Genomic DNA, 27,847 nt, shown 5'->3' on the forward strand with positions numbered 1-27,847 from the left:
ACAAGATTGAGTAGACTGACTTATGGGATAAATGTAGAGGTGCCACATGGCACTAGACTCAAGACACAAAGACTTAAGTGAAACTAGACTAGAAATAGTACACCTAGTGTGCACTTATTTCCAACACCCTCCTTAAGTGGACACTAGGAGGAAGACAAAAAAGACAAGACTAGAAGATAGACATAAAGACTGATAGACTGAGAGACAAGACATGAGAGACAAGAAGATCCTGAGACACCCCTCCTCAAGTGATATCCTCATATGGGTCCACAAGGGTAGGGACAAGATGGATCTAAAACAAGACACAGTCAGATTGATAGACAGATAGACAGACAACAGATAGATAGACAGACAAGACTAGACAGACAACAGATAGATAGACAGATGACTGACTGTAGACAAGCAGATGGACCTTGAAGACAACCCCTCCTCAAGAACAATCGCTGCCTCTTGGGTAGGGACAAGATAGAGGTCAAAAAGCATAATGAGTAAGACACTAGAACCCCTTGACCTACATCATCGGTGGTCAAAGTGGTAGACAAGTAATCAGAAAGCCCATTCCTCATCATGTGAGGAATGAACAGCAAGATCTGCTGTTGTAGATGCTGCAGCAACATGTGCTGAGGCAGATGCAGGGACTGATGTAGAGGTTTTAGAGTAGCAGTCCTTTTCCCGGTGATTATCACGGCCACAAATGGTGCATGGATGAGCCTTGAAGCAGTCCTTCTCCAAATGATTAGTTTTTCCACAATGGGTGCAAGGCTTTCTTACCTTAGATCCTCCTTTCTTTGCTAAAAATGCAGTGTCAGTTACCTTTTGTTGTTTTGTTCTTTCCTCCTCTTGGAGAGCATTGATGATACCTTCAAGAGTAGGATTATTCTGATACTTGAAGGTAGTGACAAGAGTAGCATAGGTATCAGGTAAGCTTTTGAGAAGCACAGCAATAGCAATATCTTCAGAGATGGGGGACTTCACTGAAGCAAGCTGAACCATAAGACTGCGAAAATAATTGACATGAGAGGCTATAGTAGCTCCCTCCTGCATATATAGATCAAAGAATGAGATCATAAGTGCAATCTTAGAATTTTTAGAGCGGGGTCCAAAGAGGGTATCCAAAGTGATCCATGCTCGAGAAGCAGACTGTATGTCGGAGATGTGATGAATGTAATCATCTCCAAGACCGAGCAGGATGATAGCATAGGCTTTGTCATTCTTAGCAGTGGGAGCATAAGTGATAACTTGCTCAATGTCGGAATCTTCGGGAGCAGCATGGTGAACAATGTCCCAGAGACCTTCTTTCATAAGATGGCACTTGATTTTGATTTGCCAAGTATGAAAGTTGGAGCCATTGAATTTGTCGATAGACATGAGAGAATGAGTAGAAGAGGCCATGTGGGAAGGTCTTACCTCTTGCTAAAATGCAAGGGCAGTGTCTATTCCCTTACAAGATTGCAGAAATGAATGAAAGAAGAGATCCAAACTGTTTTTAGAAGCCGGCTCTCTCACCACTTGTCAAGGCCATAGCATTTGACAGCCTATCGAAGCATGAGGAACTAGCAGTTTGTAGATAAAAAAGGACTAATCAGCAAACTGATGGAGACAATGCACAATTACCTTGTAGACTCTTCAAGAGGAAGCAATGGCAGAACTGAATGCAGCAAAAAAATAGCTCGTTTAGGAGGACAGTCGATCTGCAGCTTCCTTGAGATGATACACACTCTTGAGTTGATGAAGAAGGCAGCCAAAGATGGGCTGCAACAGTATGGCGGGCAGCAGCAGCTCCAAGTGAGAGAGCAGTAGCAGCTTCACGAAAGCAACAGAAGTATGCAGCAGCTACTGAAATCAGGCCGGCGCAGGGTGGACAGTAGATTCAGGTCAGCGCAGCCTTGAGATAAATGGAGCCGGCGCAGGGTGGACAGCAGATTCAGGTTGGCGCAGCTATGAGATGAGTGGAACCGGCTGGTCCTACAGGCTGAGCGCAGCTAGGGAGAAGCTATGGCAGGCAACCTAGCTCTGATACCATGAAGGAAATATAAAAGCAAGTGCAAAACTAGAAATAAAACAAGAGCAAATGAAATACAAAGAGTTACCTTGAGATGAGTGTAGACAAGACACAAGATTGATACTTTCATTGATGTGACACCTACAATATATAGGTGAGAAGTACAAGATTGAGTAGACTGACTTATGGGATAAATGTAGAGGTGCCACATGGCACTAGACTCAAGACACAAAGACTTAAGTGAAACTAGACTAGAAATAGTACACCTAGTGTGCACTTATTTCCAACAAGATTTCACTGGAGGAGAAGTCTGAGGGGTAGGGACAGCCGAAGGAGGGGGTTGTAGATTTGGTTCAGAACATTCAGATTGCATATGACCAAATTTGCCACAGCGAAAACAGGAATTGGCAAATTTCCCCCATTTAAGCTTGAATGGTCGCTTTCCGACCACTGTGTCCCCAGAATCAACGGTAATGCCCATAGGAGCAGGAAGATCAGTGTCCCATAGAATACAAAAACGATTTGTATTGGCATCCAACTTCGGGGGGCAAATCACTTTGCCCAATTGAGCAGCCAACAAAGGAAGAAAATGACGCCAAGTACGAGGAAAATCCACCACTTCAACCCAAACCGGGCACTTATGTCGAATAAGGCTGTGATAATCTTTAGTAAGAGCCCAGGGAAGAACATGAGTCATTTGCGTATTGAAGAAGAGGGGAGACATTTCCAACAAAGCATCTCTAGCTTCCATGTCTGCTAACAAGACCTCATAGAATCCTCTTGCTCCAAAATAAACACCCCGGACTGCTTGACGCTTAAGCAAGAAATCAACCCATTGTCCCACATCCTGTGCACTAGGCATCTTGCCCGGGAAAAAGAGAATCACTGCATTCAATGCATACTGCGCAACCGGATCCATGAGCTCCTGCACCGGAATACGCACTTCTGTGACTGGAGCAGGTCCTTCCCAAGCACATCTTGCTTCTTCGAAATCCTCATGCAGGCATTCCTTAATCAAAGACATGGCATCCAAATTCGAGGTGTTCATTGCTTTCCGACGCTTATAAATGGCCAGCTCAGGCGATTCCATCATGCACACCTTAAATTTTCTATAATCCCTAGAACTGCACACACACACACACACACAGAGCAGGGACGAAGTGGCAGAGGGCAACTGAAGATGACAACACACACATACACAGAAGATCTGAGGCTGGGCAAAACCAGAAGAGGCGACTAATTAACCTTCTATCAGAGGCAAGGCAGGGGAGGCCAGCCGGCAGCAAGAGCATTCAACGGCAGCAGGTTTAGGCGATGGCCAACAGGCGGGTAAAGATCAGCTGCAGAAGAAGTTGACGGCCAGGAGGAACAGGTGAATGGCCAGCAGGCGGGTAAGATTTAGCACCAGCAGGCAGGAAGGAATTAGCTAACACACACACACACACACATACACACACAGAGTAGGAGGAGGGAGAGACGAAATTGCAGGCTCACAAAAGGTAAGTCGCAGGCGATCAGAGTCGAGCAGCGACGCAGGCGAGGACAGTCACACAGGTTCGCTCACCACCACAGTTCGATCAGAGTCGAGCAGCCAATCTCTCTCTCTCACACACACAGACACACACCCTCGCAATTCCCCAAAGCGAGTCAGAGATCGAACCCAAAGCCGCACCTTGATCCGAGTTGTACAGGTTGATGTGATTCCCACACACACACACACACACTCACCATGGCTATCCTCCATCCACTATAGCCTTTTGGCAAACCCTAATGTCTCTTTGCACATGCTCCATCTTGGCACCATGAATGCTAATAGCCATAAACGCACACAGGTGCGAGAAAAGAAAAAAATCACACATCACACGAGTCCTAAACTACTATTTGTATTATGTACAAGAAAGAAGTAAATACAAGTGAATCTCTAGTGCAATGCATATGGTTGAGTGAAAACGTGGACTCCAGCCTTGTGACCTACTGCACACCCCTGGCTAGCACTTCACATACAGAGAAATGCTCCGCGAAGTCCAACATTGAGGAAAGTAGATAGAAATGACGAATATGCTACGCACGTATATATATGCATCCATATGCTGGTCGGTTTGTTTTACTGTTGTCGGCCAGGTCCACAACTTGCCACATCATCATTTCCATGTTATCGCTTGCTACGTGGCACCGGCGCCTTGCCCATGGGCCTGCACATGCTATCCTATGTGTACCACAGGTGAGGTGGGTCACACTCCTCCTTGGAGAGGAGAGTGAGGCTTGTCTTCATGGCCTAGGGAACTACTCCCTAGTCTATGAAGTTGGTGGTGGGGTCGGTGTGTGCAAACCACGCACACTTGCTGCAAGGTTGCTGACCACAGAAAGAGGGTGACCTTGCATGGGTGGTACATGCCCTACAGATGCCTCCTGAATGTCAAAAGAATCTTGGCTCTCATATTATGAGCTGTTTAGTGAGGCTGCATGGTGTGGTTAAAATGGGCATTTTATAGGAAGCATTGCTATTAAAATAAGTTATATTTGTGTAATTGAATGAAGTGTCTCAAATATTGTCTTGGCTTTGCGAAGAGTGCAGCTGCTGATGCAGCATCCAAATTTAGAAAAGATCTTTTGAAGCTTTCGGATATGGAGCGATTGGTTGTCCGGCTCAAAGCTTTCAAGTATGCACTTAATTTCATAATCTTTATTCTTACAGACTTACTGTGTATTCACATTTTTGAGAACAATAAGGAGGTTTGTGGGTTGTAATTTATACTGTCAACCTGATAGTTTTCTGCTGATCTTTTTGTTTTTCAGTGAGAAAAGTGGCAGAAACGCGCAGGCAGTTGTATTCTATGAAGACGTGGCCAAAAAATTGTTGAAAGAGTTTTTAGCTGCTCTGCGTGGATTTCAGACAATTATTCAAGTCTTGTCATTGTTTACTGGTGTCTCAAGCCAGTTCCGGTCACAGAGGTTACGGTCATTGTTAACTCCTGGTAGACAGTTTTGGGTCCAAAGCTTTTTTAAAGCAAAAAATCCACCAGTTGATACTTGCTCCATGTGTAACTCAAGGTTTGGTCTTTTCAATAACTATGGTGTGATGGCAGGAGAGGGCGTGCTGGATATGACCTCCTCTCTCAACTACTTTGAAGATGCTTTTGATTGGTCTGATGCTGAAAGAACTGGCCGCATTACACCACACGAAGGTGTGGATCCAGAATTTGATTCAGGATCTGCAAATGTTGCAGCAATCAAAGCAAAACTAGAATCATATTTGGAGGAGCAGCAAGAATACTTCGGAAACCAGTCTGTAAGAGAGCCTTTCCCAAATGTTAGATTATTTTTAAAATTGGAATAACACCCCCCCCCCTCCCCCCAACAACAACAACACACACACGCGCGCACGCGCGCACAAACACACACAGGGTCAAAGGTCACACACAGGGTCAAAGGTCTTATTTGTCATTTGCCTGGACAAAAAGGGCCTAAAAGGGGCCAAAACAATCTCTTTTTCACCTTCCCTTCCCCTCTTCTTCGGGCTGCCACCTTGCAGCCAGAGCTGGACAGTTGCCACTGCATTGCTGTCCACACTTCCGGGCACCTATTTCTTGCTGCCCCTCACCGTGCCAGCACCGTAGGCTGCCCGTTTTTGCCACTGCAGCACCCTGGCTGCTGCCGGGCCACCTTGTCAGGTGTGCCTTCTTGCTGGCTGCAGAGTCGCTATCTCGCCCGGTCCGGACAAGTGCCTCGACTGATATCCCTCCTTGATCACCACCTCCAGCTCTGCCAGCTTGCTGCCCTACTTCCACTAGCCCCATTGGGCTCCTTACCACCCGCCGGCTTCTGCTATCGCCTCTCTATGCGGTTGCTCCTGCTGCCTCCTGCCATCTCCACACCCATGGTGCCCCTTATATTGCTGTCTTGCTGTGTCCATCAAGACCTTGCTCGAGCTCCACTAGCCCTTCTTGCCACTGTGGCTGCTCCAAACCCCCCCTGGCTGTGTCCTCCCTGCATTCTAGCTGTTGTGTGCCACCCTGCGGGCTTGCGGGCCACCCCTGACCGCCACCATAGTTGTTACGAGGCGCGCCTCTAACGGTTAGAGGCGTTCGAGGCATACAACTGCCTGATCGAGGCGTCCACAAAAAAAAAAAATGTTGGTTTGAGTCTTTAGACGGGGGCTTTAAGGGCCCAAGGCAGCCCCTCTCACACACACACTCTCTCCCTTCCTCAAGCCTTTCTCAAGACCCAAAGTTCAAAGTTCAAACTTCAAACACACTAGGATGATGATGTTTTTTATACCCACTTTTGGAGCTCTCTCTATACTCTTACCGGTTCATTTCAGTTCGTTTCATTTTACTTTGTACCCTTGAATCTTGATGATGTATCCAGATGATGATGATGGACTATTTTGGTCTCATAGGTCATTTTGACCTTTTGCAGAGGTTTAATACAACTTTCTTTCTTTCACACACACACTCTCTCTCCCTCTCATACACACCCCCTCTCTCCCTCCCTCAAGGCTCATACATACACACTCTAGTCTCTCTCTCTCTCTCTCTCACAACTATATATATATATATATATATATATATATATAAAACAGATGCCTCTAACACGCCTCTAACATCTCTAAAAAATACGAGTCTTTCGAGGCGCGTACCATACCCACCTCGAACCAAACGCCTCTGATGCCTCTAACAACCTTGACCGCCACCATAACCCTATGGAACACACAGCAAGCACCCACAAACAAAGGAAAAAAAAACTTTTTTTTGAAATAAAAAGTACTCTAACAATACCCGGCGTCCCCCCCCCCCAAAAAAAATAAAAATAAAAAGTTAAAAAATAAAAATAAAATTAAAAGTACTTTAACCATACCCAGCTCCCCCTCTTTCAAAAATTGAAAACATCCTTCTGGAAAGTTAACTCTCTACCCCTTCTTTTTGTGCCATCTCTCTCTACGGTCTCTCCTAAACTGTGTTTCTCTCTCTAAGTACTTATGCTTCCCCTCAAGCCTCTCCAGGTACTCACCATGGTCTTCAGGCCAACCAATATTTTGCTTTCACTGAGGATGCTGAATTATTTGATATCCTAGGGTACTCGTAGATGGCTTGGAAGGGTCAAGGGACTTGTGTCATTCGTGTGGACAAAAATGGCTTAAAGGGGCCCAACAATGTGAACAAATGTGGTTACTTTGTACTTAAGGTTAGGGGTAGGAGGGTGTAAGTGTGAAAGACCCTTAACCCTTACCCTTTTATATAGTTACCCCTTTTGGAATGAGAAGAAGAACACCTTTTGGCCTCAACTTCATTGGATGTTTTCTCATTTGGGTTCTTTGCAATTGCAAGGTTTAGTAGTTTCTTTGCTCTTGATTAATCCTTGACTAGTTTGGCCTTAATTATGGTCATGAGTCCAGCCTATCTACACACACGCATGCACGTTACTTGGGCTTGAGTTTTTCCTGAAGTTTCTTGTCTTTGATTCTCTGCCTTCTTGCAGATTGTGTTTGTTACGGTAGGAAAAGACCGATATCAGTTAGAGATTCCCGACTCTCTGCAGAAAAAGGTGCCGCCCGAGTATGAAGTGAAATCACAAAGAAAGGTAGATCTCTTCTACTAGAGGTGTTTGGCATGCTGTAATGTCCTCTTGGCATTTCTCAACTTTGCTTTGATTTTCTATTTACTTGAAAGATCTATCTCATGGCTGTAAATGTTATTATGGAGGGATGGTAGTCCAAACATTGGGACCAAAATTGCTTGGGGAAACTCTCAATATCTTGGAGACACGAGCACAGTTATGCCATTTGGGTAGCTTTTTATTAACTAAGTTGGTGATTAGGGGTTGCTTGCAAGGAGAGCAGCGGTAAGAAGCTCTCAATATCTTGGGACCAAAATGCATGGGGAAACTCTCAATATCCTGGAGACACGAGCACAGTTATGCCGTTTTGGTAGGTTTTTATTAACAAAGTTGGTGATTAGGGGTTGCTTGCAAGGAGAGCAGTGGTAGGAAGCACTTCTACACTGATAGCAGCTTGATGCCTAGTTTGTCATAAATACGTAACCATTGACTGATACTGAGCTACACCCTGTCAAAGTTGTTCATCAGAAGAGCAAGCTTTGGTATGTAGATCCTTCGCCAAGCTTGGTGGATGAAACTGAGGTGCATATAATGTAGGTCGTGCTCTACATTTGGTGGATAGCTCTATCCTAGATAGGGAGTGCAGCTCAAGAAAGAGGGGTTCAGTTGATGTGCTTAGGGGCTGTTGCAGACAATCTTGATCTTTGGCTACACAGTTATGACGAATAGACACTCAGCTTTGAGCCCTCACCTGGATCTTAACCAAGGCAAACCTTACTGGGGAGGAAGCCATATTATACTGATACACAATTTATTTTCAAGAGGTTTTAAAGTTCCTAAAAGATAATCAGATCACATCCAATATAAGGTCAGCACAATGTCGCACTTCATCACAGGGTATATTCCCATAGATAGTGCTCTTGGCATGTGATGCGATTTAAGCTGAACTTGGCGCAAACACAAGGGTGGTTTAGGTATTATTGACCCTGACATGTGGAACAGAGTCTTGTTGTCCAAGTTCATGTTTTGAGGTTGCCTTCGAGGAGATGACCTGGCAGAGCTGTCTCACACAAGGTATCTTGGGGTGTAGTGGTGAGTTGATATTAGCAACACAGAATTTTAGTTGCCAACCTCAAACTTTCTAGCCTCAATATTTAAGGCTTGGTGCAGATTGAGAGGTGAACACTTCCTGTTACTAGGGAGGATCCTGAGAGACAGCCCATTATGTGGAAGATTAGAGATGAGTAAGGATGCCAGCTGAAGGAAGTGATTATGTGTAGTGGTGCAATTGAGAGAGAAGGAAATGATTATATATGTAGTGGTCAGAGCAGGATAGACTCACCACAGGCCTCAGGGGAGTATAGAGGAGGATCATACAGATTGATTTGGCCATTCCTCTGACATTTTGTGATGCCATAGAAGATACTCCTGTCTATTGGCACTTCTGAGTTTTTACTTCAGAGTGATCGGAGGTTGTGGCGATCAGACAAGCAAGAAGCCATTGTTGATGTGGAAGGTCAGCCCAGTAAGTGTCCTTGCCCATTATGGGAAGCATTAGTATGTTGACCTCCTTCCTGTATGGTCACTGGTATACAATAGAGACTTTCGATGTTTGGAGGGTGCCCCATTAGTGGTCTTCAGTCTCTTACTCTCCCCAAAAAAGGGGAGTGCAGGATTCCTTCCGTTTTCGTGGAGGCATATACCACAATATTAGTTAAGCAGATTTGCTGAAGATCCTTCTGGCAAGTTTCAGCCTGTGCCCTCAAGGACAAACATGGGATTTTCATGTGCTTGGGGTCCAATTCCTTCAAGATGGCTAGCCTAGCAGATTAAAATATGCAATAAATGCATGCATATGGAGATGCCTGTGCTATGGGTTAGATAAGATCAAGTAAGCTTTGATAAGAGGGAGAAAGATAACTCTTGATTGGACAGTAAACCTGGAAGCACATTTAGGGTTTGCACTGGTGACTGTGACAGGCATGTACTACTCTGAGACAACAAAACACTAGCCATGGAAGTCAAGGGAAGAGACAAAGAGGAGCGAGAAGAGCATTGAAAAGACCAATCAAGGACTCGGAAAAGACTGGCTAAAAGAAACAAATTTCCAAGTAAAGCCCAATTGTGCCATACGCTGGTAGGCTAATCTGAGTCAGTTGAGGGGATTATCTGACATCAAGAAAAGCAGCTGGAATGTGACCTCATCAATCAGCAATCATTAGATCATCAGATCTGAGACACTAGGTCCTACCAGCCCTCTACCGCAGCACACCAGCAGGCCTGAGGCAGATCGTAAGTTGCAGCAAATTTTGCAGCAAGTTATTGGTCTTATGTTAAGATCTTACAGATTAGTCAGGAGCACTTGCTTTGGTACATTCCAGAAACCTATCAGTATAGAAAATACTCCACAAGGGAAAGGATTGGCCGGATTTTTTTTTGGGGGTGGGGTAGTTTGGTTGGTTAAGAATTGGGAAGCAGTGAAGGTGTGTTTCTCTTCCCTTTCTTTCAGTAGTGCAAGTAATCCATGATGTTCTTGGTGGTGAATTTTTGGATAAATCAATAGCTTTTTGCATGGGGAATTTGCTAAATCAGGAAGTACCATGACTTGATGTGCCTGTAAATTGCTTTCAGGGTTTCCGACGGTATTCGACTTTGCCAGTAAAGGAGCTACTTCAGGACCTAGTTGTAGAGGAAGAGAAGAGAGAGGCAGCTCTAAAAAATATCATGCAGGGGTTACTGGCACGCTTTTGTGAAAATTACACCTCTTGGTTATTTGTTGTCCGAACAGTGGCAGGTTGGTCTGAGTACTTTTTATATTCAACTAGGCTATTATTTTGTTTTCAAAATTCATGCTTATACATCTCGATTCTTGTTGCATGTCCTTCGTGTTCTTGTAACCATGTAGAGCTGGATGCATTGATTAGCCTTTCAATGGCAAGCAGTTCTATTGTGGGTGCTACATGCAAACCAACCATCAGCACCATTGGCAGCTCTTCTGAGAACTCGTCACCTTTTCTGCTTGCCAAGGGCTTGCGGCATCCAATTCTGGAAAGCAGCCTTGATGGGGGCCGGTGTTTTGTACCAAATGATGTCAGCCTAGGGGGTAAAGGACATGCTCCCTTTATGCTTCTGACTGGGCCCAACATGGGGGGAAAGTCTACACTTCTTCGTCAAGTCTGCTTGGCGGTCATCTTGGCTCAGGTGTGAAAACTGCGACTTGTGCACCTGTTTTGAAGCATGGGCTTTGTGGTTTGCTAAGGCTTTATAATTACTATGATCATGTTATGGGTATCTGTCCTGGGACAACTATAGACTTCTCTTTTTTCTTCATCCTCTCAACAGGTAGGTGCTGACGTTCCAGCTGAGGATTTCTGTTTTTCTCCAATTGATCGTGTTTGTGTGCGGATGGGTGCCAAAGATCATATCATGGCTGCCCAAAGCACGTTCCTTGTGGAGCTTCTAGAAACAGCTTCTATGCTGGTATATCCTTTCATCATCAAGGTCCCCTTTTGATGTAGGCGAGCCTCCTCTGTCTTATAAATGTAGGACTGTGTGGCTCTAGAAAGAGCAGATCTCTTAGTTGTGGAGAGGAAGACAGAGGTAGTTGTGCTTTTTTGAGTTATGCTGTTATATTGCAGACTTCTGCAACACGGGACTCACTAGTAGCGCTAGATGAGCTTGGACGAGGAACTGCAACATCTGATGGCCAAGCAATAGCGTGAGTTGGAATGTCTAAATTTCCTACAGTTTGTGGGTATTCTGTTTTGTTTATAGGAAATTGAGTAGTACTTGTGGTCTCACTAAGGGTGGGCTGGAGGGCTTGTTGCAGGCATGCGGTGCTGGAGCATCTTGCACACAAGGTGGGCTGTCTAGGGATGTTCTCCACACATTATCATCGCCTTGCAAATGATCATGCGAATGATGCAATGGTGATTTCCTCTTTCCATAACAGTGTTGGCTGTAGCATGCATCAACTTGAAATGTGTACTATGCATGATGGAGTTGATGGTTTATTGTCTTGTGGATGACTACCATGAGGTTATAAATTGCACTTTCTTATAAGGTGAATTTGGGCATGTTCTTGGATTCATCTAGGTATATATTTAATGAAGAACACTAGTTTTGATGTGTATACTTGTGACATTTGAGGAAGCCTTTTTTTGGTGAATTGAGAGGAATAATGCTCAGAAATTCTTGAACGGTTGTATTATCATCTGAACTAAATTGAATGATTGTTCATGTTGCACCTTTTAAACAAACAAAAGGTGGGCTCTCAAGAAGTTTGCCTTGTGTGTTTTTGCATGCATGGGCACATGCATGTGTGTGCGCGTGCCGTGAGAGAGAGAGAGAGAGAGAGAGAGAGAGAGAGTATTTAATGTCTGCAGAAGGCCAAAGACCCAATACATAATGTAAAGACCATGCTGTTCTTGAGCTAAATCTTTGAACTTGCCTTGATAGATCCGGTCCCCAGAAAGGTGCTCCATAATCAAGGCTGGTGTGACGAGGGTGTTGAAGAGCCAATCCTTTGTCATGGGGTCCTTGAAATGGGGCTGGAAGCACTGTCGCTCAAGTAGGGCCAAAGCTGCATATCCCCTTGTCACTCTAGTGTGTGCTGCTGTGGTCATGGTAAAGCGAGGGCCACTAAAAGTAGCTCCGAGGTACACATGATGGGACAATCTCCACCAGGGCTCCCCTATACATGAAGTGCAATTTGGATGTGTAGGGGTGGGAGGAGTTGAAAACCATGACCTTGGTTTTACCAAGGTTAACAGTGAGATCTCGATGTGTACAGAAAACCTATAGAGCATCTAAGTGTCTCTGAAGCCCCTTGGCTGAACCTGATATGAGCACAATGTCATCTGCAAGTGGAGCGCTTTGCCCACCTAATCTGTCAATGAAGCTCGAGATCTCATCAATGTTAAGGCCAAAGAGAGTGGATGATAAAGGGCAGACCTGTTTCACTCCAATAGTACTAGAGATCTCATGTGACATCCCTCTTGGGGATCTCACCCGTCGTGTGACTGACTCATAAAGAGAGATGATTCTCCAAATCATGTCGGATGGAACCCTGATGTCATGTAGGTGCTGGAGTAGTCGGGCCCGGGGAATAGTATCAAAAGCTTTGCGAAAGTCCACAAAGCAGCAATAGATCCTCTGATGACATGCTCTCCCCTCCTCGATGATGGCTCAAAGGGTGAAGATGTGGTCAAGGGTAGAGTAGCTCCTCCGGAAGCTTACTTGTCCTGGGGCCCTACATCCCTGTCTTTTTGCAAAAGGAGCACCGATCCATATAGCTTGGCCAATGTGTGGCCAATCATGATTGTACTATAGTTATTGGGGTCAAGTAGCTCTCCGGCACGAATGGTGTATTTGCTTTATTAGAATGATGTAAATCTGAAATCCTTGGCTGTCCTGGCCCTTGGAACGCAGCAACCCTTGTGAATAATGAGATGGTACTACTGATTTCTGGCTTGGGTATTTATACCCTTTTCAGAAGCAAGTCAGCTGGTTCTATTTCCCTTCCACGACCTGTTTTCCAGCAATAACATGCTATTAAAACCATTGTGTTCACACCACTTAAACAGCTGGCCACTGGGTGCTTCCCTGGCTGGTGGGCAGCCCCTTGTGCAGGCTGCTGGGCAGCCCCCTGGTCCTGGCCGACTGGGTGTTGGGCAGCACCCAGGCCTGCTGGCCGCTTGGCTGGGCTGGCCTGTAGGCCATTCGGCTGCCTGGCCAAGCCCTCTTGGGCTGGCTGACAGCCTGCCCAGCCCTTCTAGGGCTGGTGGGCAAGGCGTGGGGCCCTCCTGGCCCGTTGGGGTGGCATAGAGCCTGCCCCATGCCCACTGTAAGAGCCTAAAGCTCTTTTTTGGGGTAGCCCTATGGGATGGACCCCATCCTACATGTAATCTTGCATGCTTCTACAGACGCTTGGTGTCCGGTCTCAAACCCAACATGCAGTTTATCTGACATCATGATTCATTCCAGGGGGAAACTCACAGAATGGATTGGCACTGCTTCCTGCGCAGGACAATGCACACCTGACCTCGGACGCGTAGAGTGGAACCCTGGCTGACTCGTCCTGGACTGGGTTCAATTCTGTGTAGCCATACCACTTGTGAGTCCCTCGGTCTTGAAAATCGTGAGGAACTGTCTTTGTCTTCAGCTTGAACCATGCTTGAAGCGGTGCAAAAGAATCTATTTTGGAACCATTACTTTAGCATCATCAACTTTGTTTTGTTCCGCTTCATCTTTCACTTTTGAAGGGATTGGACATGCATATGGTTTTAGCCAACTGACATGGAACACATCATGCATAGTCCAGCTCGGAGGTAGCTTCAACTTCCTTGAAACCTCGTTACTTTTTCTTTGGATGGGAAAAGGTCCGAAGCTCCTGAACGACAACTTTGGGCATCGCTTGCGCACCTGTTTCAGTCTTTGCTTCATAATCCGAAAGTAAACTCGAGAATGTCACATCCCTTCGGTCTTTGTTGGCTTGTCCAGTGTAGGCCTATTGCGCTTTAGCCAACCTGTCTTTTACTGATTCCAAAATCTCCTAGTAAGACTTTGTCATTCTGTTCGCTTCAGGTTTTGGTCAATAGCGATTGGAATGGTCTTCCAAACGTTGCTTCATACGGAGTCCTGCCAATAGTTAAAGAAAATGAATCATTTGAAATTGCTTGAACTAAAGGCAAATATGCTTCGCACTTACCTTGCTGATCATGGACATAACTCTTCAGCACATCAAAGGCCAACTAGTTGTAGATTTCTGTCTGGTCATCAATCTATGGGTGAAATGCATTGGAAAAATTCAGTTTAGTATCAAAATTATCGAACAATGCCCTCCAGAAATGACTAGTGAACTTGGCATCTTGGTCTGACACTATGATCCTAGGGATCCCGCCAATCGGTTACCAATGCTGAATGAACAAATGGGCAACGTCTTCGGCGGTCACAATGGCCCTCCATGGAATAAGCATAACAAATTTGCTAAATCTATCAACAAGAGTATTACGCCTAGCCGGACTGGGAAGTAGATTTGTGACAAAGTCCGTTGATATATCCTGGAAAGGTTCTTCAGGAATTGGTAAAGGTTGTAACAACCCTATCTTCTTTCCACGAGGAGCTTTCACTTTCTGACAAACGTCACACTATTGCACATGAGTGAACACATCGTGTCTCATTCTTGGCCAATAATATTTCTAACTTCTCTAGAGTTGAATTCATGCCTTGGTGACCACCAGTGATGGAGAGCTGCCCTGAATGACTCCATGACACAAAGTCGGCCTTTGTAAAAAAGCCAACTATCTCATATCAAAAAGTGGCATGGTCCTATGGCATCCAAAAGCATCGGCCATGTGTTTTGCCTTTCTTGGAAGGTACTCAATCACACCACTAAATTGCTTAAAGATTTGGGTCCATTAGTGCTAACGGTCACTCCACTGTGCACTTGGCATTGTCTGAATCCAACGTCATGTCTGATAGTCAGTGTGAACCTCAAATTCACGGCCATAAAGGAAATGCTTCCAATGTTTCAAGGCTTGAATAACTGCTTGGAGTTTCCGATCGTAGACCGAGTAATTCTTTTCTGTGGGCAGTAACTTACGAGACATGTAAGATGTTGGATGACCATTCTATTGTAACACACCTCCAATCGTAATGTTACTCGCATCGGTGATTATTTGGAATGGCTTGTCCCATGAGGCAAGCGCTAGACAAGGCGCTTCTGACAAAGCCACCTTGAGGTTCTTGAATGCCTCCAACGCTCGTGGAGTCATTCGGATCCGTTGTCTTCTAGTCTTGACATCCTTTAGGAGATTGGTGAGATTCGCTGAGAGGTCAGAGAATCTGTCTATGTGGGTGGAGTATGCCTGGCATATACCCACAAAGGGTCTAATGTTATAAGCGGTCTGTGGTATTTACCAATTGACAATCTCGACCACCTTGGCCGGATCAAGTTGGATGTCCTTAGCACTGATTATATATCCCAGTGAACCTTAAACAAATAAAATTCTGATTTCTTCTCATTGATGTAGAGCTTATTGCTTTCCAGCAACCTCAAGACTTTCTCCACATCCAGCCCTTCGTCCTGGGCTCCTGGAAATGTGCCTGGAAGCACTACCGCTCAAGTAAGCTCAAGGTTGCGTATCTCCGCGTCACTTTGGCATGTGCTTCGGGAACCATGGTAAAGCGTGCGCCACTAAAAGTGACACCAAGGTAGACATAGGATGAGACAATCTCCATAGGATCCCCTCTATATGTGAAGCTCAATCTGGATGTGAGGGGCGAGAGGTATTGAAGACCATTACCTTGGTTTTACCAAGGTTAACAGAGAGGTCCCGCTGAGTGCAAAAGTCATGTAAGGCATCCAACTGTCTCTGAAGCCTTCTGCTAAGTCTGAGAGGAGGACGATGTCATCTGCATAAAGTAGTATGGGGATCAATATGCCTGCCAGTGTGGGACCAACCTCGCCTAATCCATCAATGAAGCTCGAAATCTCATCAATGTAGAGGCCGAAAAGAGTGGGTGATAGAGGGCAGACTTGTTTCACCCCAATAGTGCTGGCAATCTCTTGTGATGTACCTCCTAGGGCTCTCACTCGTCCGGTGATGGACTCATAGAGGGCGATGATGCTCCAAACCATGTCAGATGGGACTCCGATCTCCTGTAGACGGTGTAGAAGGCGGGCTCGGGGTACAGTATCAAAACCTTTGCGAAAATCCACAAAGAAACAGTAAGTCCTCTGATGTCGTGCTCTACCCTCCTCGATGATGGCACGGAGGGTGAAGATGTGGTCAAGGGTAGAGTAGCTCCTCCGAAAGCCAACCTGTCCTGAGGCTCTGCATCCCTGGCTCTCTGCAAATGAACTGAGCTCCGCCTCTAGCACTGATCCATAGAGTTTGGCCAATGTGTGGCCAATCATGATCGTCCTGTAGTTATTAGGATCAAGTGAATCTCCAGCTTTGAGGATGGGGGTGATGGTATTGGTGGACCAAGAGGGTGGAAATCCTTCACAAAGGGCTCTATTGAACATGTAGGCTAGTAGGGGTGCCAGGGTATCATCGGCATGCGAGATGTACTCGGCAGTGAGTCCCTCATGATCCTGGGCTCGCCCATTGTGTAGTCTACGAATGGCCTTGAGGACCATTCCCTTTGTGAAGAAGGTGGATGTGGTGGGACGGGGATCTGGTGGTGGGGGTAGGGGTGGCTGATGGGGGGTACGATAGAGGGAGCGTGCATAGGAGTGCCATGTGTCCGGGCAGGTGATAGGTGTGGGAGGGCGATGTTCTCGGAGTTTCCTCCAGGCCTCTTTGCAGCTCCTTTGCAGCTCGGCCCTAAGAAAAGTCAGTATAAAACTTGCATTTCTTGCGTTTCTTGCGTTTCTTGTGAGCTGTTGAGAAATCTGTTGCGCTTGGCGCTTCGTGACCACCGCGTGCAGATGAAAGAAGCAGTGGCGGATGTGGAGTATGGTGGTGAGTTGTGTTGTGAGGGTGGATAGGGGGACAATATAACCCCGGACGTTAGGAAGCCTCTTGTTTGTGCACTAATGGGTCTCTGTATACATAGCAATATCACTGTGTCTGAAAGTATCCTCAAAGTATCCTGCATCTATTCTAAGGGCTCCGTTGCAATTCCACACTGTGAATCGCAAGGTCTCATAGGCCATGCACCGTCAAGCGGGCCTCCTCTCCGTAATGATGACTCGGCCATCTCTGTATATCACCCATTTCCTCTCTTTCCTTGCCTCAAGCACACGCGGCATGTGTTCCTTCCGGTGTGCTATCTGTGCCAGTGTAAGGTCCTCATCCAAATAAATATTTTCCCCCTTAAGGGCCATCCTTTTGGAGAGGAAGGCCTTCTTCTTCTCCAAGTCACCAAACCTGATGATCAATATCTTCGCCCTGGTTTCATCTCTGCTTACTCGCCATGCTCCGGTAATGGGTACATCAGTGGCTCCAATTTTTGTTACAAGAGCTTTTGCATCCTCTTGGGGATTTCCCTTATCTTCCCACCCAACTACACGTACATGTAAGGCACGTGCCCGTCTCTTGGCTTCCTCTTCCAATGTAGCATTCATCACCTCTACTTTATTGACTGGTCTATCCTTCTGTTTTTTTACTACTTCAATCCATGGGTTGACTTCCTCAATTTGTTTCTTTGTGGCACTGGCAATTTCAGCCCATGAATGCATTTCCTTCTCACCTGCAGCCACTTTTGCCTTACATGATTCCAAAGTGTTTTGCATTTCTGTGATGTCTTTTTTGCGGTCAGCCATACATGTCTTCAAAGTGCCTTCGTACGATGCAACTGTTGTGCCAATCTCTCGGAGCATGTCATCCTTCCATTTCTGCATCTCTTTTATCATTTCCGTGTGCATCAAGGCTTGGGCTAATTCCATCTCAACCCGTACTTGGGCTTGCATTTCTCCCTTCAATTGGGCATATATCTCTTCCTTCAGCGTTTCGTATATCACTTTCCTTTGGGCATGCATCTGCTCGGTCCATTCCTTTTCAAGCTCTTGTCGCATGGTGTTCATCTCTGTCCTTATGTGAAGCTGTAGCTCCTCATAAAGGGCCTCTTCTCGTCGAAGCGAACGGGCGGGTGCGAGAAGGGAGGCGGACAGCACAGGTAGGTAGGTAGGTAGGTAGGTAGGTAGAGAGAGAGAGAGAGAGAGAGAGAGAGAGATTTTTAACGTCTTCCAAAAGACCGAACTCGGCCTATGAGACAAATCAGTGTACCTGTGTGGGGTATCCTCTGTCATCCCAACAGAATGAAAAAGTATTGAACTAAAAAAGCTGAATCTGGGTGTGCAATAAGTACAATGAGTGGGGGAGGTGATGGAGCTCTACTACTAGGAGAATGCAAAGCTATATGCATGGAGTATACAATCATGATATGCAACCTAGCTAGCTCCATCTTGTACCATACTGGGGGTATAGAATGGTATACATCAATGAAGGGGGTGTCCACAGCTCCCTGAAGAACATGCCTGGGTCTGCTCTGAAGCGAGCCAGTCGCTCCGCACCCTCTCTGTGAAATTGAGCTCTGATCTATGTCATATCTCTCTGGTATAGGCGTGGTGTCCGAAAGCCAGGTGTCCTCTGTCTCCTGCGGGCTCTGAGTGTCTCTGCTCTCTGGAGAGTAATTCCCTGCTGTGTAGGGGTTGGGAGTGGAGTGGATCTTTGAAAAAATGTAGTAATCTGTGTTTGTCGTCCCCCTCTGGAGCTGTCTGAGCTTGTAATGATGTCTCTCTGTGACGCTGTATGTCTAGAATGAATCTCCCCAGTATGCGCTGGTCTGCTACCTCAAAGATTTGGCGTAGGGAATGTGGCTCTCTGAATAAAATGGGATATCTCTCTCTGATGGCTGTTACATCTGCATAAATAATGCTCCTCACTCTCCACCTCCTCTCTGCACAATCTGCATACCCTCTCCTCTTGGGGGATCCGTGCTGCTCTGCCAGTCTCGATCTCCAATCGATGTGATGAGACTCTAAGCTGATCAATAGCTACTCGGGAGCCGTGTGGTAAAAAGCCTTCCATGTATCTAGGCCTCTCTATAAATCCATCATCAGTGATACTCATGAAGTGATCTCTGTAGTATAGCATCTTCGGTGGAAGAGGCTGTGTAGGTGATATCCATGTCTCTCGTGTATAGAGCTGCCATAGGTCTTGTCTCATTACTCTGTTCCTCTCACTATGAGAGAGACGGATATGTGGTGCATCCTTGTCATACTGGAATGGTGGTAGATGATCCATGTCTAGGCCATGCTGTGAGAACCAATGTGTGACCTGTGCATACCATGATCCTCTGTCTCCTGCCTCAGCCAGCTGTCTAGATGCCTCAAAAGCTCTGTATGACAATCTGTCATGTGGCATCTCTCTGAATCTGTCTAACTGGCATATAGTCTGGAATATGGCCTCTACCATCATAGGAGGCGCAGCAAACTCTGCTCGGATAATGTCATGAGGTACTGACGGTTTGCTACGTATCATGCGTGCCATCATGAGGGCTTGTGGTCTCTCTATGTGTCCACCAATGGGTAGCAAGTCCTGGCGAGAGAGAGAGAGAGAGAGAGAGAGAGAGAGAGAGAGAGAGAGAGAAGCGAATGGGCGGGTGGGGGCGAAGAGAGAGAAGCGAACATGGGAAAAAGAAAAAAAGACTTTATGAATGAGAGAGAGAGAGAGAAAGAAAGAAAGATATATTAAGCGTATGCTAAAGACCCAATGGGCCTATGAGACCAAAGTGATACAATAATGTCCATGGCATATCTCATCATGGAATGGAAAATAAAACAGAAAGAAAACATAAATATAGCTATCTCACTGGGGTGATACAAAACTGTCCATGGAAACTCGTCATGGAATACTAAGAACATAAAAACATGGGAGCAACATCAGCTCCGAGTAGATGGTATACCACTCTCCAAAATGTCAAGCATGGGGCTGACAAGTATGGCCGAGAGGTCTCCCTCAGCTATGTCACGTGGAAAGGTAGCTCGATGGCGGTGGAGCATGTCTTGGATTTGGAGCTGATGAGGTGATTGTGGCCGACGGGGGGGCCGAGGGCGTCGGGCACGTTGGAGTGCAGAGGCTCGGTCCGAGGTAACTCCTCTCGGGCGAGGTAGGTCCAGAGCAGCTCATGGAGGGTCCACAAGATCCACTATGTCGGTGTCCACCTCGTGGGTCCGGAAGGAACTGGTGATGGTTGGCTGCCGAGGGAGGGGGCGGGGTGGTTGGGGCCTGTGTCTCAAGAAGGTGTCTGATCCATGTGACTGATGCGATGGAGGTATGTGACTGTTTGGAAGAGTGCCTCCACTACCATCGGGGCTACAGCAAACTTTGCCCGGATAATCTGGTGTGGGACTGATGGTTTGCTGCGGATCATACGGGAGAACATCATGACCTGGGGCCTCTCAACTTGCTGCCAATCCTCATTGGATAAATCTGGCCCTCAGAAAGCTGCTCCAGGTTGGTGTGACGAGAGAGAGAGAGAGAGAGAGAGAGAGAGAGAGAGAGAGAGAGAGGCCAAAGTCGGCCTATGAGACAAAATAATACAACTGTGTTCTTCCGGTCATCGGAAGAAAAGAAAGAAAAGAAAAAGTGTGCATGTGTCTGGATACAACTGTGAATCATCATGGATCGGTGGAGCCCATATACAAACAATATAAGGGGGGGGTGGGGATGTGGATGGAGTGCTAAGGCAAGATGCATCTCTATATGCTGAAGGGGTAGTACAAGCATGCTATGCAGATCTATGTCTAACTCCATCCAGTGCCATAAGAGGGATATAAGATATCATACATCGTCGATGTTGAGGCTGTGAATGGCGTGAACATGTACCGTGAGTGTGAATGAAAGCGAGCTAGCCTCTCCTGTGTCTCCATCTGGTGTCTCATTCGAATAGCTGCTATCTCTCGGTGACGGAGTCGGGGTGCTCTATGTCCAGTCTATCTAGGTCTCCTCCTGGCTCTCAATTCCTCTGCTCTATGTGCGGTCACCCCACGTGGTACATCAGCTGGCACTGGCATAGCTCTCTGGAAGAAATCTGTGAGCTGGGACTGTCTCCCACCCCTAGTGGGAGCGGGTGTCTGGAGGAGTCTCTCTCAAGAACTATGAAGCTCTAGTAGTAGTCTGCCAAGCTGTCTCGCTGGTCCGAGGCCTCCATCAACTGATGTAGTGAAGAGTGCTCATTAAACAATCCTGCATATCTATCTCTGACCCCCTGGTGGGCTCTACATCTACATACAAAGTGATCCTCAGTCTCCACCTCCTCGCGGCACAATCTGCATATCCGCTCAGCTCTGGGAATCCGTGCCGCTCTCCCAGCCTCTATCTCTAGCTGATGTGATGAGACTCGTAGCTGTCCAATAGCAACGCGAGAGCTGTGTGGCATGTATACATCCATGTACCGCGGTTGATGTATAAACCCATCCCCTGAGATGCTCATAAAGTGGTCTCTGTAATACAGAATCTTCGGTGGTAGTGGGCTCTCTGGTGCTGTCCATGTCTCCTGTATGTAGTGCTGCCATATGTCCTGTCTCATCACTCTGTTCCTCTCATTGAGAGAGAGGTAACCCCGTGGAGCAGACTGATCATACTGAAAAGGTGGCAACCGCTCAATGTCTATCCCATGATGTGAGAACCAGAGAGAGAGAGAGAGAGAGAGAGAGAGATGATGAAATGGAATGATATATTAACGTCTCTAAGAGGCCATAATGGCCTATGAGACCAAAACAGAGAGTACATCTGAAGTTGGTGTCTCATCAAAGAGAACAACCAAATGAAATTGAAAAGTACAATAAACTGACTGCCTTATAGTTATAAGAACTGTAAGTAAGACTCCTAGATGATACTGAGTAGAAAACACTGGAAAATGTATATCAAGTAGATCCATGTATGCTGATCAGTTGAAGTGCTGCCCTCTCCTCGGATTAGATATCTCCGCCATGGGGTTGTCTAGCATGAAGAGGTCGTAGAAGCGAGGTAGGCGCCTTCGATGCCGTGCAATAATGGCTCTGATCTGGTTCCTCCTTCATGAGAGAGAGAGAGAGAGAGAGAGAGAGAGAGAGAGAGAGAGAGAGAGAGAGCGTCTACTATAAACTCATCATGGAATACTAGGAACATAGAAACATGAGAGGAGCATCAGTCCCGAGTACTACTCTCCAAAATATCAAGCATGGGGCTAATCAGTATGGCCAAGAGGTCTCCTTGAGCTACAAAGGTAGCTCGATGGCGGTGGAGCATGTCCTAGGTCTGGAGCTGATGAGGGGAACGTGGATGGCATCCGGGAGCCCGGGGGCGTCGGGCACGTTGAAATGCGAAGGCCCGGTCCAAGGTAACTCCTCTCGGGCAAGGTGGGTCCGGAGCAGCCCGAGGTGGGTCCACAAGATCCATTGTATGGGTGTCCACCTCTCGGGTCCGGAAGAAACTGGTGATGGTTGGCTGGCGAGGGAGGGGTCGTGGTGGCTGGGGTTGAAGCTCTCTCAAGAAAGTGTCCTTGTGTCTGTGAAGCTCAAGTAGGAAGAGTCCTAGGCAACACTGGTCCGGGAAGTCAATGATCTTGGAGAGAGTACCAAATCCCTCACGAAACAGACAGTGAAACCTCTCGTGGATCTCATAGTATACTGGGCACCGGCAAACAGACAATGAAACTTCCCGCGGATCTCATAGTATACTGGGCATCGGCATATGTAATGCGCCCCTGTCTCAACTTGTGTGTGACATAATTGGCATATCCTCTCCTCTCTGGGTCTCCATATGAGCTGCCTGGCTCTAAAGACGCGCTCAGTTCTATTTGTCTCCACATTGAGGCAGTGGGATGAAACCCGTATCTGGCCAATTGCTATCCACATGGCATGGGACATGTGAACACTCAAGTAGCCAGGCTGCTGGATGAATCCATCCTCAGTCAACGCGAGGAAGAGATCTTTGTAGAAGTGCATCTTTGTTGGGAGCTCGGAAGGTGTGATCCATGTGCAATGGGTGTAGAGGTTGAGAAGATCTAACTAGATAACCGGGTTGGTATCCTCATGAGAGAGCCAAAGAAAAGGAGAGTCCAAACTGTACTGAAGGGGTGGTAGGTGGTCCATGCAGAGCCCATATACTGAGAACCAAGTGGAAACTAAGGCATACCATACTTCAGAGTGGCCCTCAAGTGCTAGTTGTCTCGAGGACTCCACGGCAAGCCTCGGGTACCTATGGGGATCCATGTGATTGATGCGATGGAGGTATGTGACTGCCTGGAAGAGTCCATCCACTACCATCAGGGCTGCAGCAAACTCTGTCTGGATAATCTGGTGTGGGACTGATGGTTTGCTGCGGATCATATGGGAGAACATCATGACCTGGGGCCTCTCAACTCGCTAATCCTCAAAAGACCCATTGGGTCTAAGACGAAAAGTAGTGGAAAACTAATTGATACGAAAGGATAGACTAGGTGTAGGTCTATTTCATCGTCATCATCATCCTTGTCATAGTGAGCACATGGATACATGTGAGTGTGAAAGTACATCCGCAAATCAATACATTTCAGTACAACGAGAGCTCATGTGGGTATGGTATCATCCTCATGCATCCAAAATATCCAGCATAGGGGAGTCCATGATAGTCAAGAGGCTTGCCATGTCCACCAGTAGTAGTGGAGGAGTTTCTATGCCACTAGATGATCTCTCGGATCTGGAGCTGCTGTGTGGAGGGCCGTAGAGGAAGCGGAAGACTTAGAACACACGAGACACAACATAGTACCTTAACCCTAATCTACTTGCAGGTAGTAAAATAGTTCACGCAAGAACAGTTCGAGGCATGCACATTGCAAGTATGCCAAGCATAAGGATGTGCTAGACAATCTCCCTTTCATTTGGCTTGTAATGGGTGGTCATTTCGGGCATACACATTATGTCCCCATGCCAGCCGGAATTCCATATTCTGAATATGGGCACAGACCGAAATACCCAGCCTCACATATTTAGCCTACGATCCCTCGGCATGGACATAAGTCCCCTTCCATGAGTTGCCAATCCACACGACCCTTGGCGTAGACATAAGTCCTCTGACATAAGGCATCATGTCCACCGTGGAGCTCGTCCATAGGTCCAAAGCTCATCCAGAGATCGAAAGCGTAGAGAATGCTCAAATGGTGATTGTGATCCTCTTCATCTACCTTCATGTATCGTTGGCGATCCCCCTCTTCCCCTCCTACATATACCTCTGCTATGATAGCTGAAGCCTAGTTTTTGCGTACAGCCGAGCCAGAGCGGAATGGGTCCCAGTCGCTTGGAGAGTGGCTCACCTACAGGCGGCTCTTGCGCCAGAGGTTCAAGCTCTTAGGGTCACAGGGCAGATTGAGTCAACCCCCCCTCGACAAAGGACCTCAGGAGCTGCACTTCATAGAGGGTGAGAGTGATCGGGTTTCATGACCACAGAGAGCACGTTGACCCTTCCCCGGCCAACGTGGCCCCACACAGATTGTGGAGATTATGGTTATGGGAGGGCTGACCATTGATGCAGCTGCAGTGGGATCCAGGTGAGTGGTAGTGGCATGATCATTTCGCCCTTGTGGACGCCCCCGACATCAGTGACTTTGAGTACACAGTCCGTTTGGGCGGCAGGTTTCAGATGCCAGAGGTTGATAGTATGCTAGCAGCAGCAGTACACTGTCAGACATAGGGCATCCCCGCACGTCACCTCCGGGATTTTTGGAAATGGCTGTGGGACAGCTTCTGGCCATGGAAGATGCTATTTTCCTTTGGCAGAAAGCTCACAGGAGCTTGGCAGTGCGCACCTGGAAGATGCTATTTTCCTTTGGCAGAAAGCTCACAGGAGCTTGGCAGTGGGCACCTGGTTGGCAGTTGGAGGTCGGCCAGCCCTTTGTTCTTGGTGTGGACACCCGTCTCCTCATATGCTAGGGCCAGTGCTTGACTCAGAAGCCCATGCTACTGCCCCCCAGGTGATGGTGCGGGCAGATGCTTGGTCCATGGGGAAGATACGAAGGATCCGCAACCAAACCAGCTGTGTTTTGGGACAATCCCAAAGGCAATGCCACTGTGGATCCTGGGGGACATGACCTCGCCCTTCTCTCTCACCACAGTATCTTGACAGCCCAGTAGGTCGGAGATCATCAACAGTATAGCAGCATGGCACATTTGGTGTGCTTGTTGCAATGAGGCCATAGAGGGCACTCCCATGCCACCCGGTGAGTCCATCCAGAGCATATGGACATACATCATTCACACCCTCTGTGGCTAGTGCCCGAGTATATGCGGAAGCGTAGAGAGGCCGTTGGTGGATTTGGAGCAGCGGTCCTTTCCTCAGGGTCTGTGACAGAGAGGTTACTTGGCATTACAGGCCACCTGTTGACTTCCTCCCCTGTCCACCGATCCCAATTGTATAAGATAGCCCTCCTTTGAGAGCAGCCAGCCATCGAGGAAGTGCCCCTCTTTGTCCCCAACTGTTTTTCTTGTCTTGATTGAGACTGGGTCATGTACTTAGCCGTTTTGTCTGATATTTTGGTAACTAATGGACGGATCTTTTCTTGGGAGGAAAAAAAACACACAGCGATGTGGATGACTTTGTCCCCAATAAGCTGTAGCCGTATCCAAATATACCATGCGTCTTTGTCCTTCTGGATGATGTTGAGAATCTGTTGGAGGTGGGGTCTAATTAGGACAGCTATCCCTCCCGAGCCATGTACTCCTGCTGTGCGGGTCTCGCCTTGGAGTGCTGACTCCCACTTGAACCCGGCTATGTATGGTAAGCCCCTCTTAGGGCTCTGATGAGTCTCTATATAGAAAATGACATCCCTGCCTGTGAGAGTCTCGCTGAAACCACCTAGATTCAAACATAGGGTGCCATTGCAATTCCATACTGCCAACCTCAGGTGTTTGGTGTCATAGACCCCGCGTCCCTATTTGGGATGGTGCTCAGTGATAATGACCCTCCTATCTTTGTAGACAGCCCACTTGCCTGCTCTATGGGCCTCATGAACTGTCACCATCACCTCACGCCGGTGTGTTACCTGTGCTGGGGTGAGATCATTCCCCATGTTCACCTTGAGGGCAGCCCGTCTGTCTAAGAAAGGCTGTCTGCTGGTGGCATCTCCCGTGTCATATCCTTCCTTTGATTTATCTGAAAAAGGTGGGGCGGGGGGGTCCTGTCCACTCCTATCATCTGGCAGAGAGAGAGCACAAAAAGGCAAAGAAAAATGTTTAGGTGCAGAGGAAAATCCTAAATGCACAGAAAAATCCTTAAAATACAGAGCTGCCATGAGAAACTCTAAAATGTAGAGGAAAACTCTCAAACGCTGACACATACCCTTAATCACAGGCATAAAGTGCAAATGAAAGTCCTAACATGCAGGGAAAAATCCTAAAACACAGAGCAAAACCCGAAAGAGCAGGTGTGGAAACCAGGCAAAAATCCTGAAACACAGATAAACCCTTAAAACGCAGGTGGAACAGGTAGAAATCCTAATATGCAGGGCAGGCCAAAAGAATCCATTGTAGGTTCATAGGAAAGAATTCAAGGATTAAAGTTTGTACGCAAAGGCGTGTCCAACTGTGCTCATTACTGAGAAACTGACAAGCTTTTTGTTTTCAGGTTGCACTGCATCACATGGCTTGTAAAGTGGAAGAAGGTGATGCCGTGGAGAAAGTCACATTTCTATATAAACTTGCAAATGGTGCATGCCCAAAAAGTTATGGCGTGAATGTAGCACGAATTGCAGGTGTCATTATGCCCCTGACTCTTAGAGTGTATCATTATGAAGACTGAAATGCAACCCTTCATATCATGATTAACTGCCATTTGCAGGTATGCCCGAGTCTGTTTTGAAAAGAGCAGCAACTCGATCTGCAGAGATGGAGAGTTTAGAGAGCAGACAAGCTATGAGAGGATACGAAGAGCAGCTGTTTTTGGAAGTATTGCAGGCAGCAGGGAAGGTGGTTTTGTCAGATTGCCCAGATATGGCTGTTATGGTCAAGTTGCGTGGACGATGGAGATCGATGCATCAATTGGCTGCACAGTCCTGTCTATCAAGAGAGGAAGCTTTCAACCTGCGTGAACGATGGAGATAGATCATCAATTGGCTGCATAGTAATTCAAGCTTCCTCTCTATCAAGAGTGTAGATGCTCTCTTTACTTTCAACCTGTATAAATCTGTGTAGATGCTCTCTTTACTTTCAACCTGTATAAATCTTACAGCAGACATCTTCCCAGCCCGCCTGACACATGGGTGGACTGGCAAGATCTGCAGCCAATGTAGTTGGGTGGGAGTAGCGTGTGAAGCCCATTCAATATCACCATCTTACCATGTTAAAGAGACCCAATTTGCCCCTGTTGCCCATGGTGAAGGCACATTTTTTCCCCTGCCACCCATTGCGAGGCACTTTTTGCCCATGGTCCCCTTTGTGAGGCGGCTGTAACATAGCTTCTTACTTCAATGGAGACTCGTCTGCTTAGGGTATACCTTATAGTGTCAAACATTTGTTTGCAGACCTCGAGTGATCATTCTGAGCTCCATTTTTCGCAGCCTCAGCAGTAAATTTTGTCCAGTTTGCAGAATTTTATAGATTTTATTACTAAAACATCTTTAAAATCACCAAATTTAAACCTTCAATCTCATAATTCGGAGGTTTTTTTTAAAAAAAATTCAAAGGTGCAATTACACTATACCGGTTTTTTTTCTCCAAGCACTGGCGTATGTAAAACATTTGCTACTTTGAGCATCTGCAAAAATATATATATTATTTTATACCTCTTAAATGGGCATTGGAGTGTTTTATTTATCTCAAGG

The 27,847-nt window shown here is 46.7% G+C and overlaps 1 protein-coding gene across 1 annotated transcript in view; it reads left to right on the forward strand.

Moving 5' to 3' along the window:
• MSH6 (MUTS homolog 6) overlaps positions 1 to 27,820 on the forward strand; it is a 94,484-nt gene extending 66,664 nt beyond the window's left edge. The window contains exons 11-21 of the mRNA XM_086778312.1: positions 4,571 to 4,662; positions 4,799 to 4,977; positions 5,089 to 5,291; positions 7,481 to 7,582; positions 10,190 to 10,352; positions 10,464 to 10,759; positions 10,901 to 11,038; positions 11,197 to 11,276; positions 11,388 to 11,487; positions 26,653 to 26,779; positions 26,866 to 27,820. Of these exons, the coding sequence (XP_086634438.1) occupies positions 4,571 to 4,662; positions 4,799 to 4,977; positions 5,089 to 5,291; positions 7,481 to 7,582; positions 10,190 to 10,352; positions 10,464 to 10,759; positions 10,901 to 11,038; positions 11,197 to 11,276; positions 11,388 to 11,487; positions 26,653 to 26,779; positions 26,866 to 27,128 (1,743 nt within the window). The 3' untranslated portion in view covers positions 27,129 to 27,820. The remainder of the gene's footprint in view (positions 1 to 4,570; positions 4,663 to 4,798; positions 4,978 to 5,088; positions 5,292 to 7,480; positions 7,583 to 10,189; positions 10,353 to 10,463; positions 10,760 to 10,900; positions 11,039 to 11,196; positions 11,277 to 11,387; positions 11,488 to 26,652; positions 26,780 to 26,865) is intronic.
• Positions 27,821 to 27,847: the final 27 nt, after the last annotated feature.

This window comes from Cibotium barometz, chromosome 39 (assembly GCF_041138505.1).
Source record: "Cibotium barometz isolate CiBa-2024 chromosome 39, ASM4113850v1, whole genome shotgun sequence".
Taxonomy (NCBI): Eukaryota; Viridiplantae; Streptophyta; class Polypodiopsida; order Cyatheales; family Cibotiaceae; genus Cibotium; species Cibotium barometz.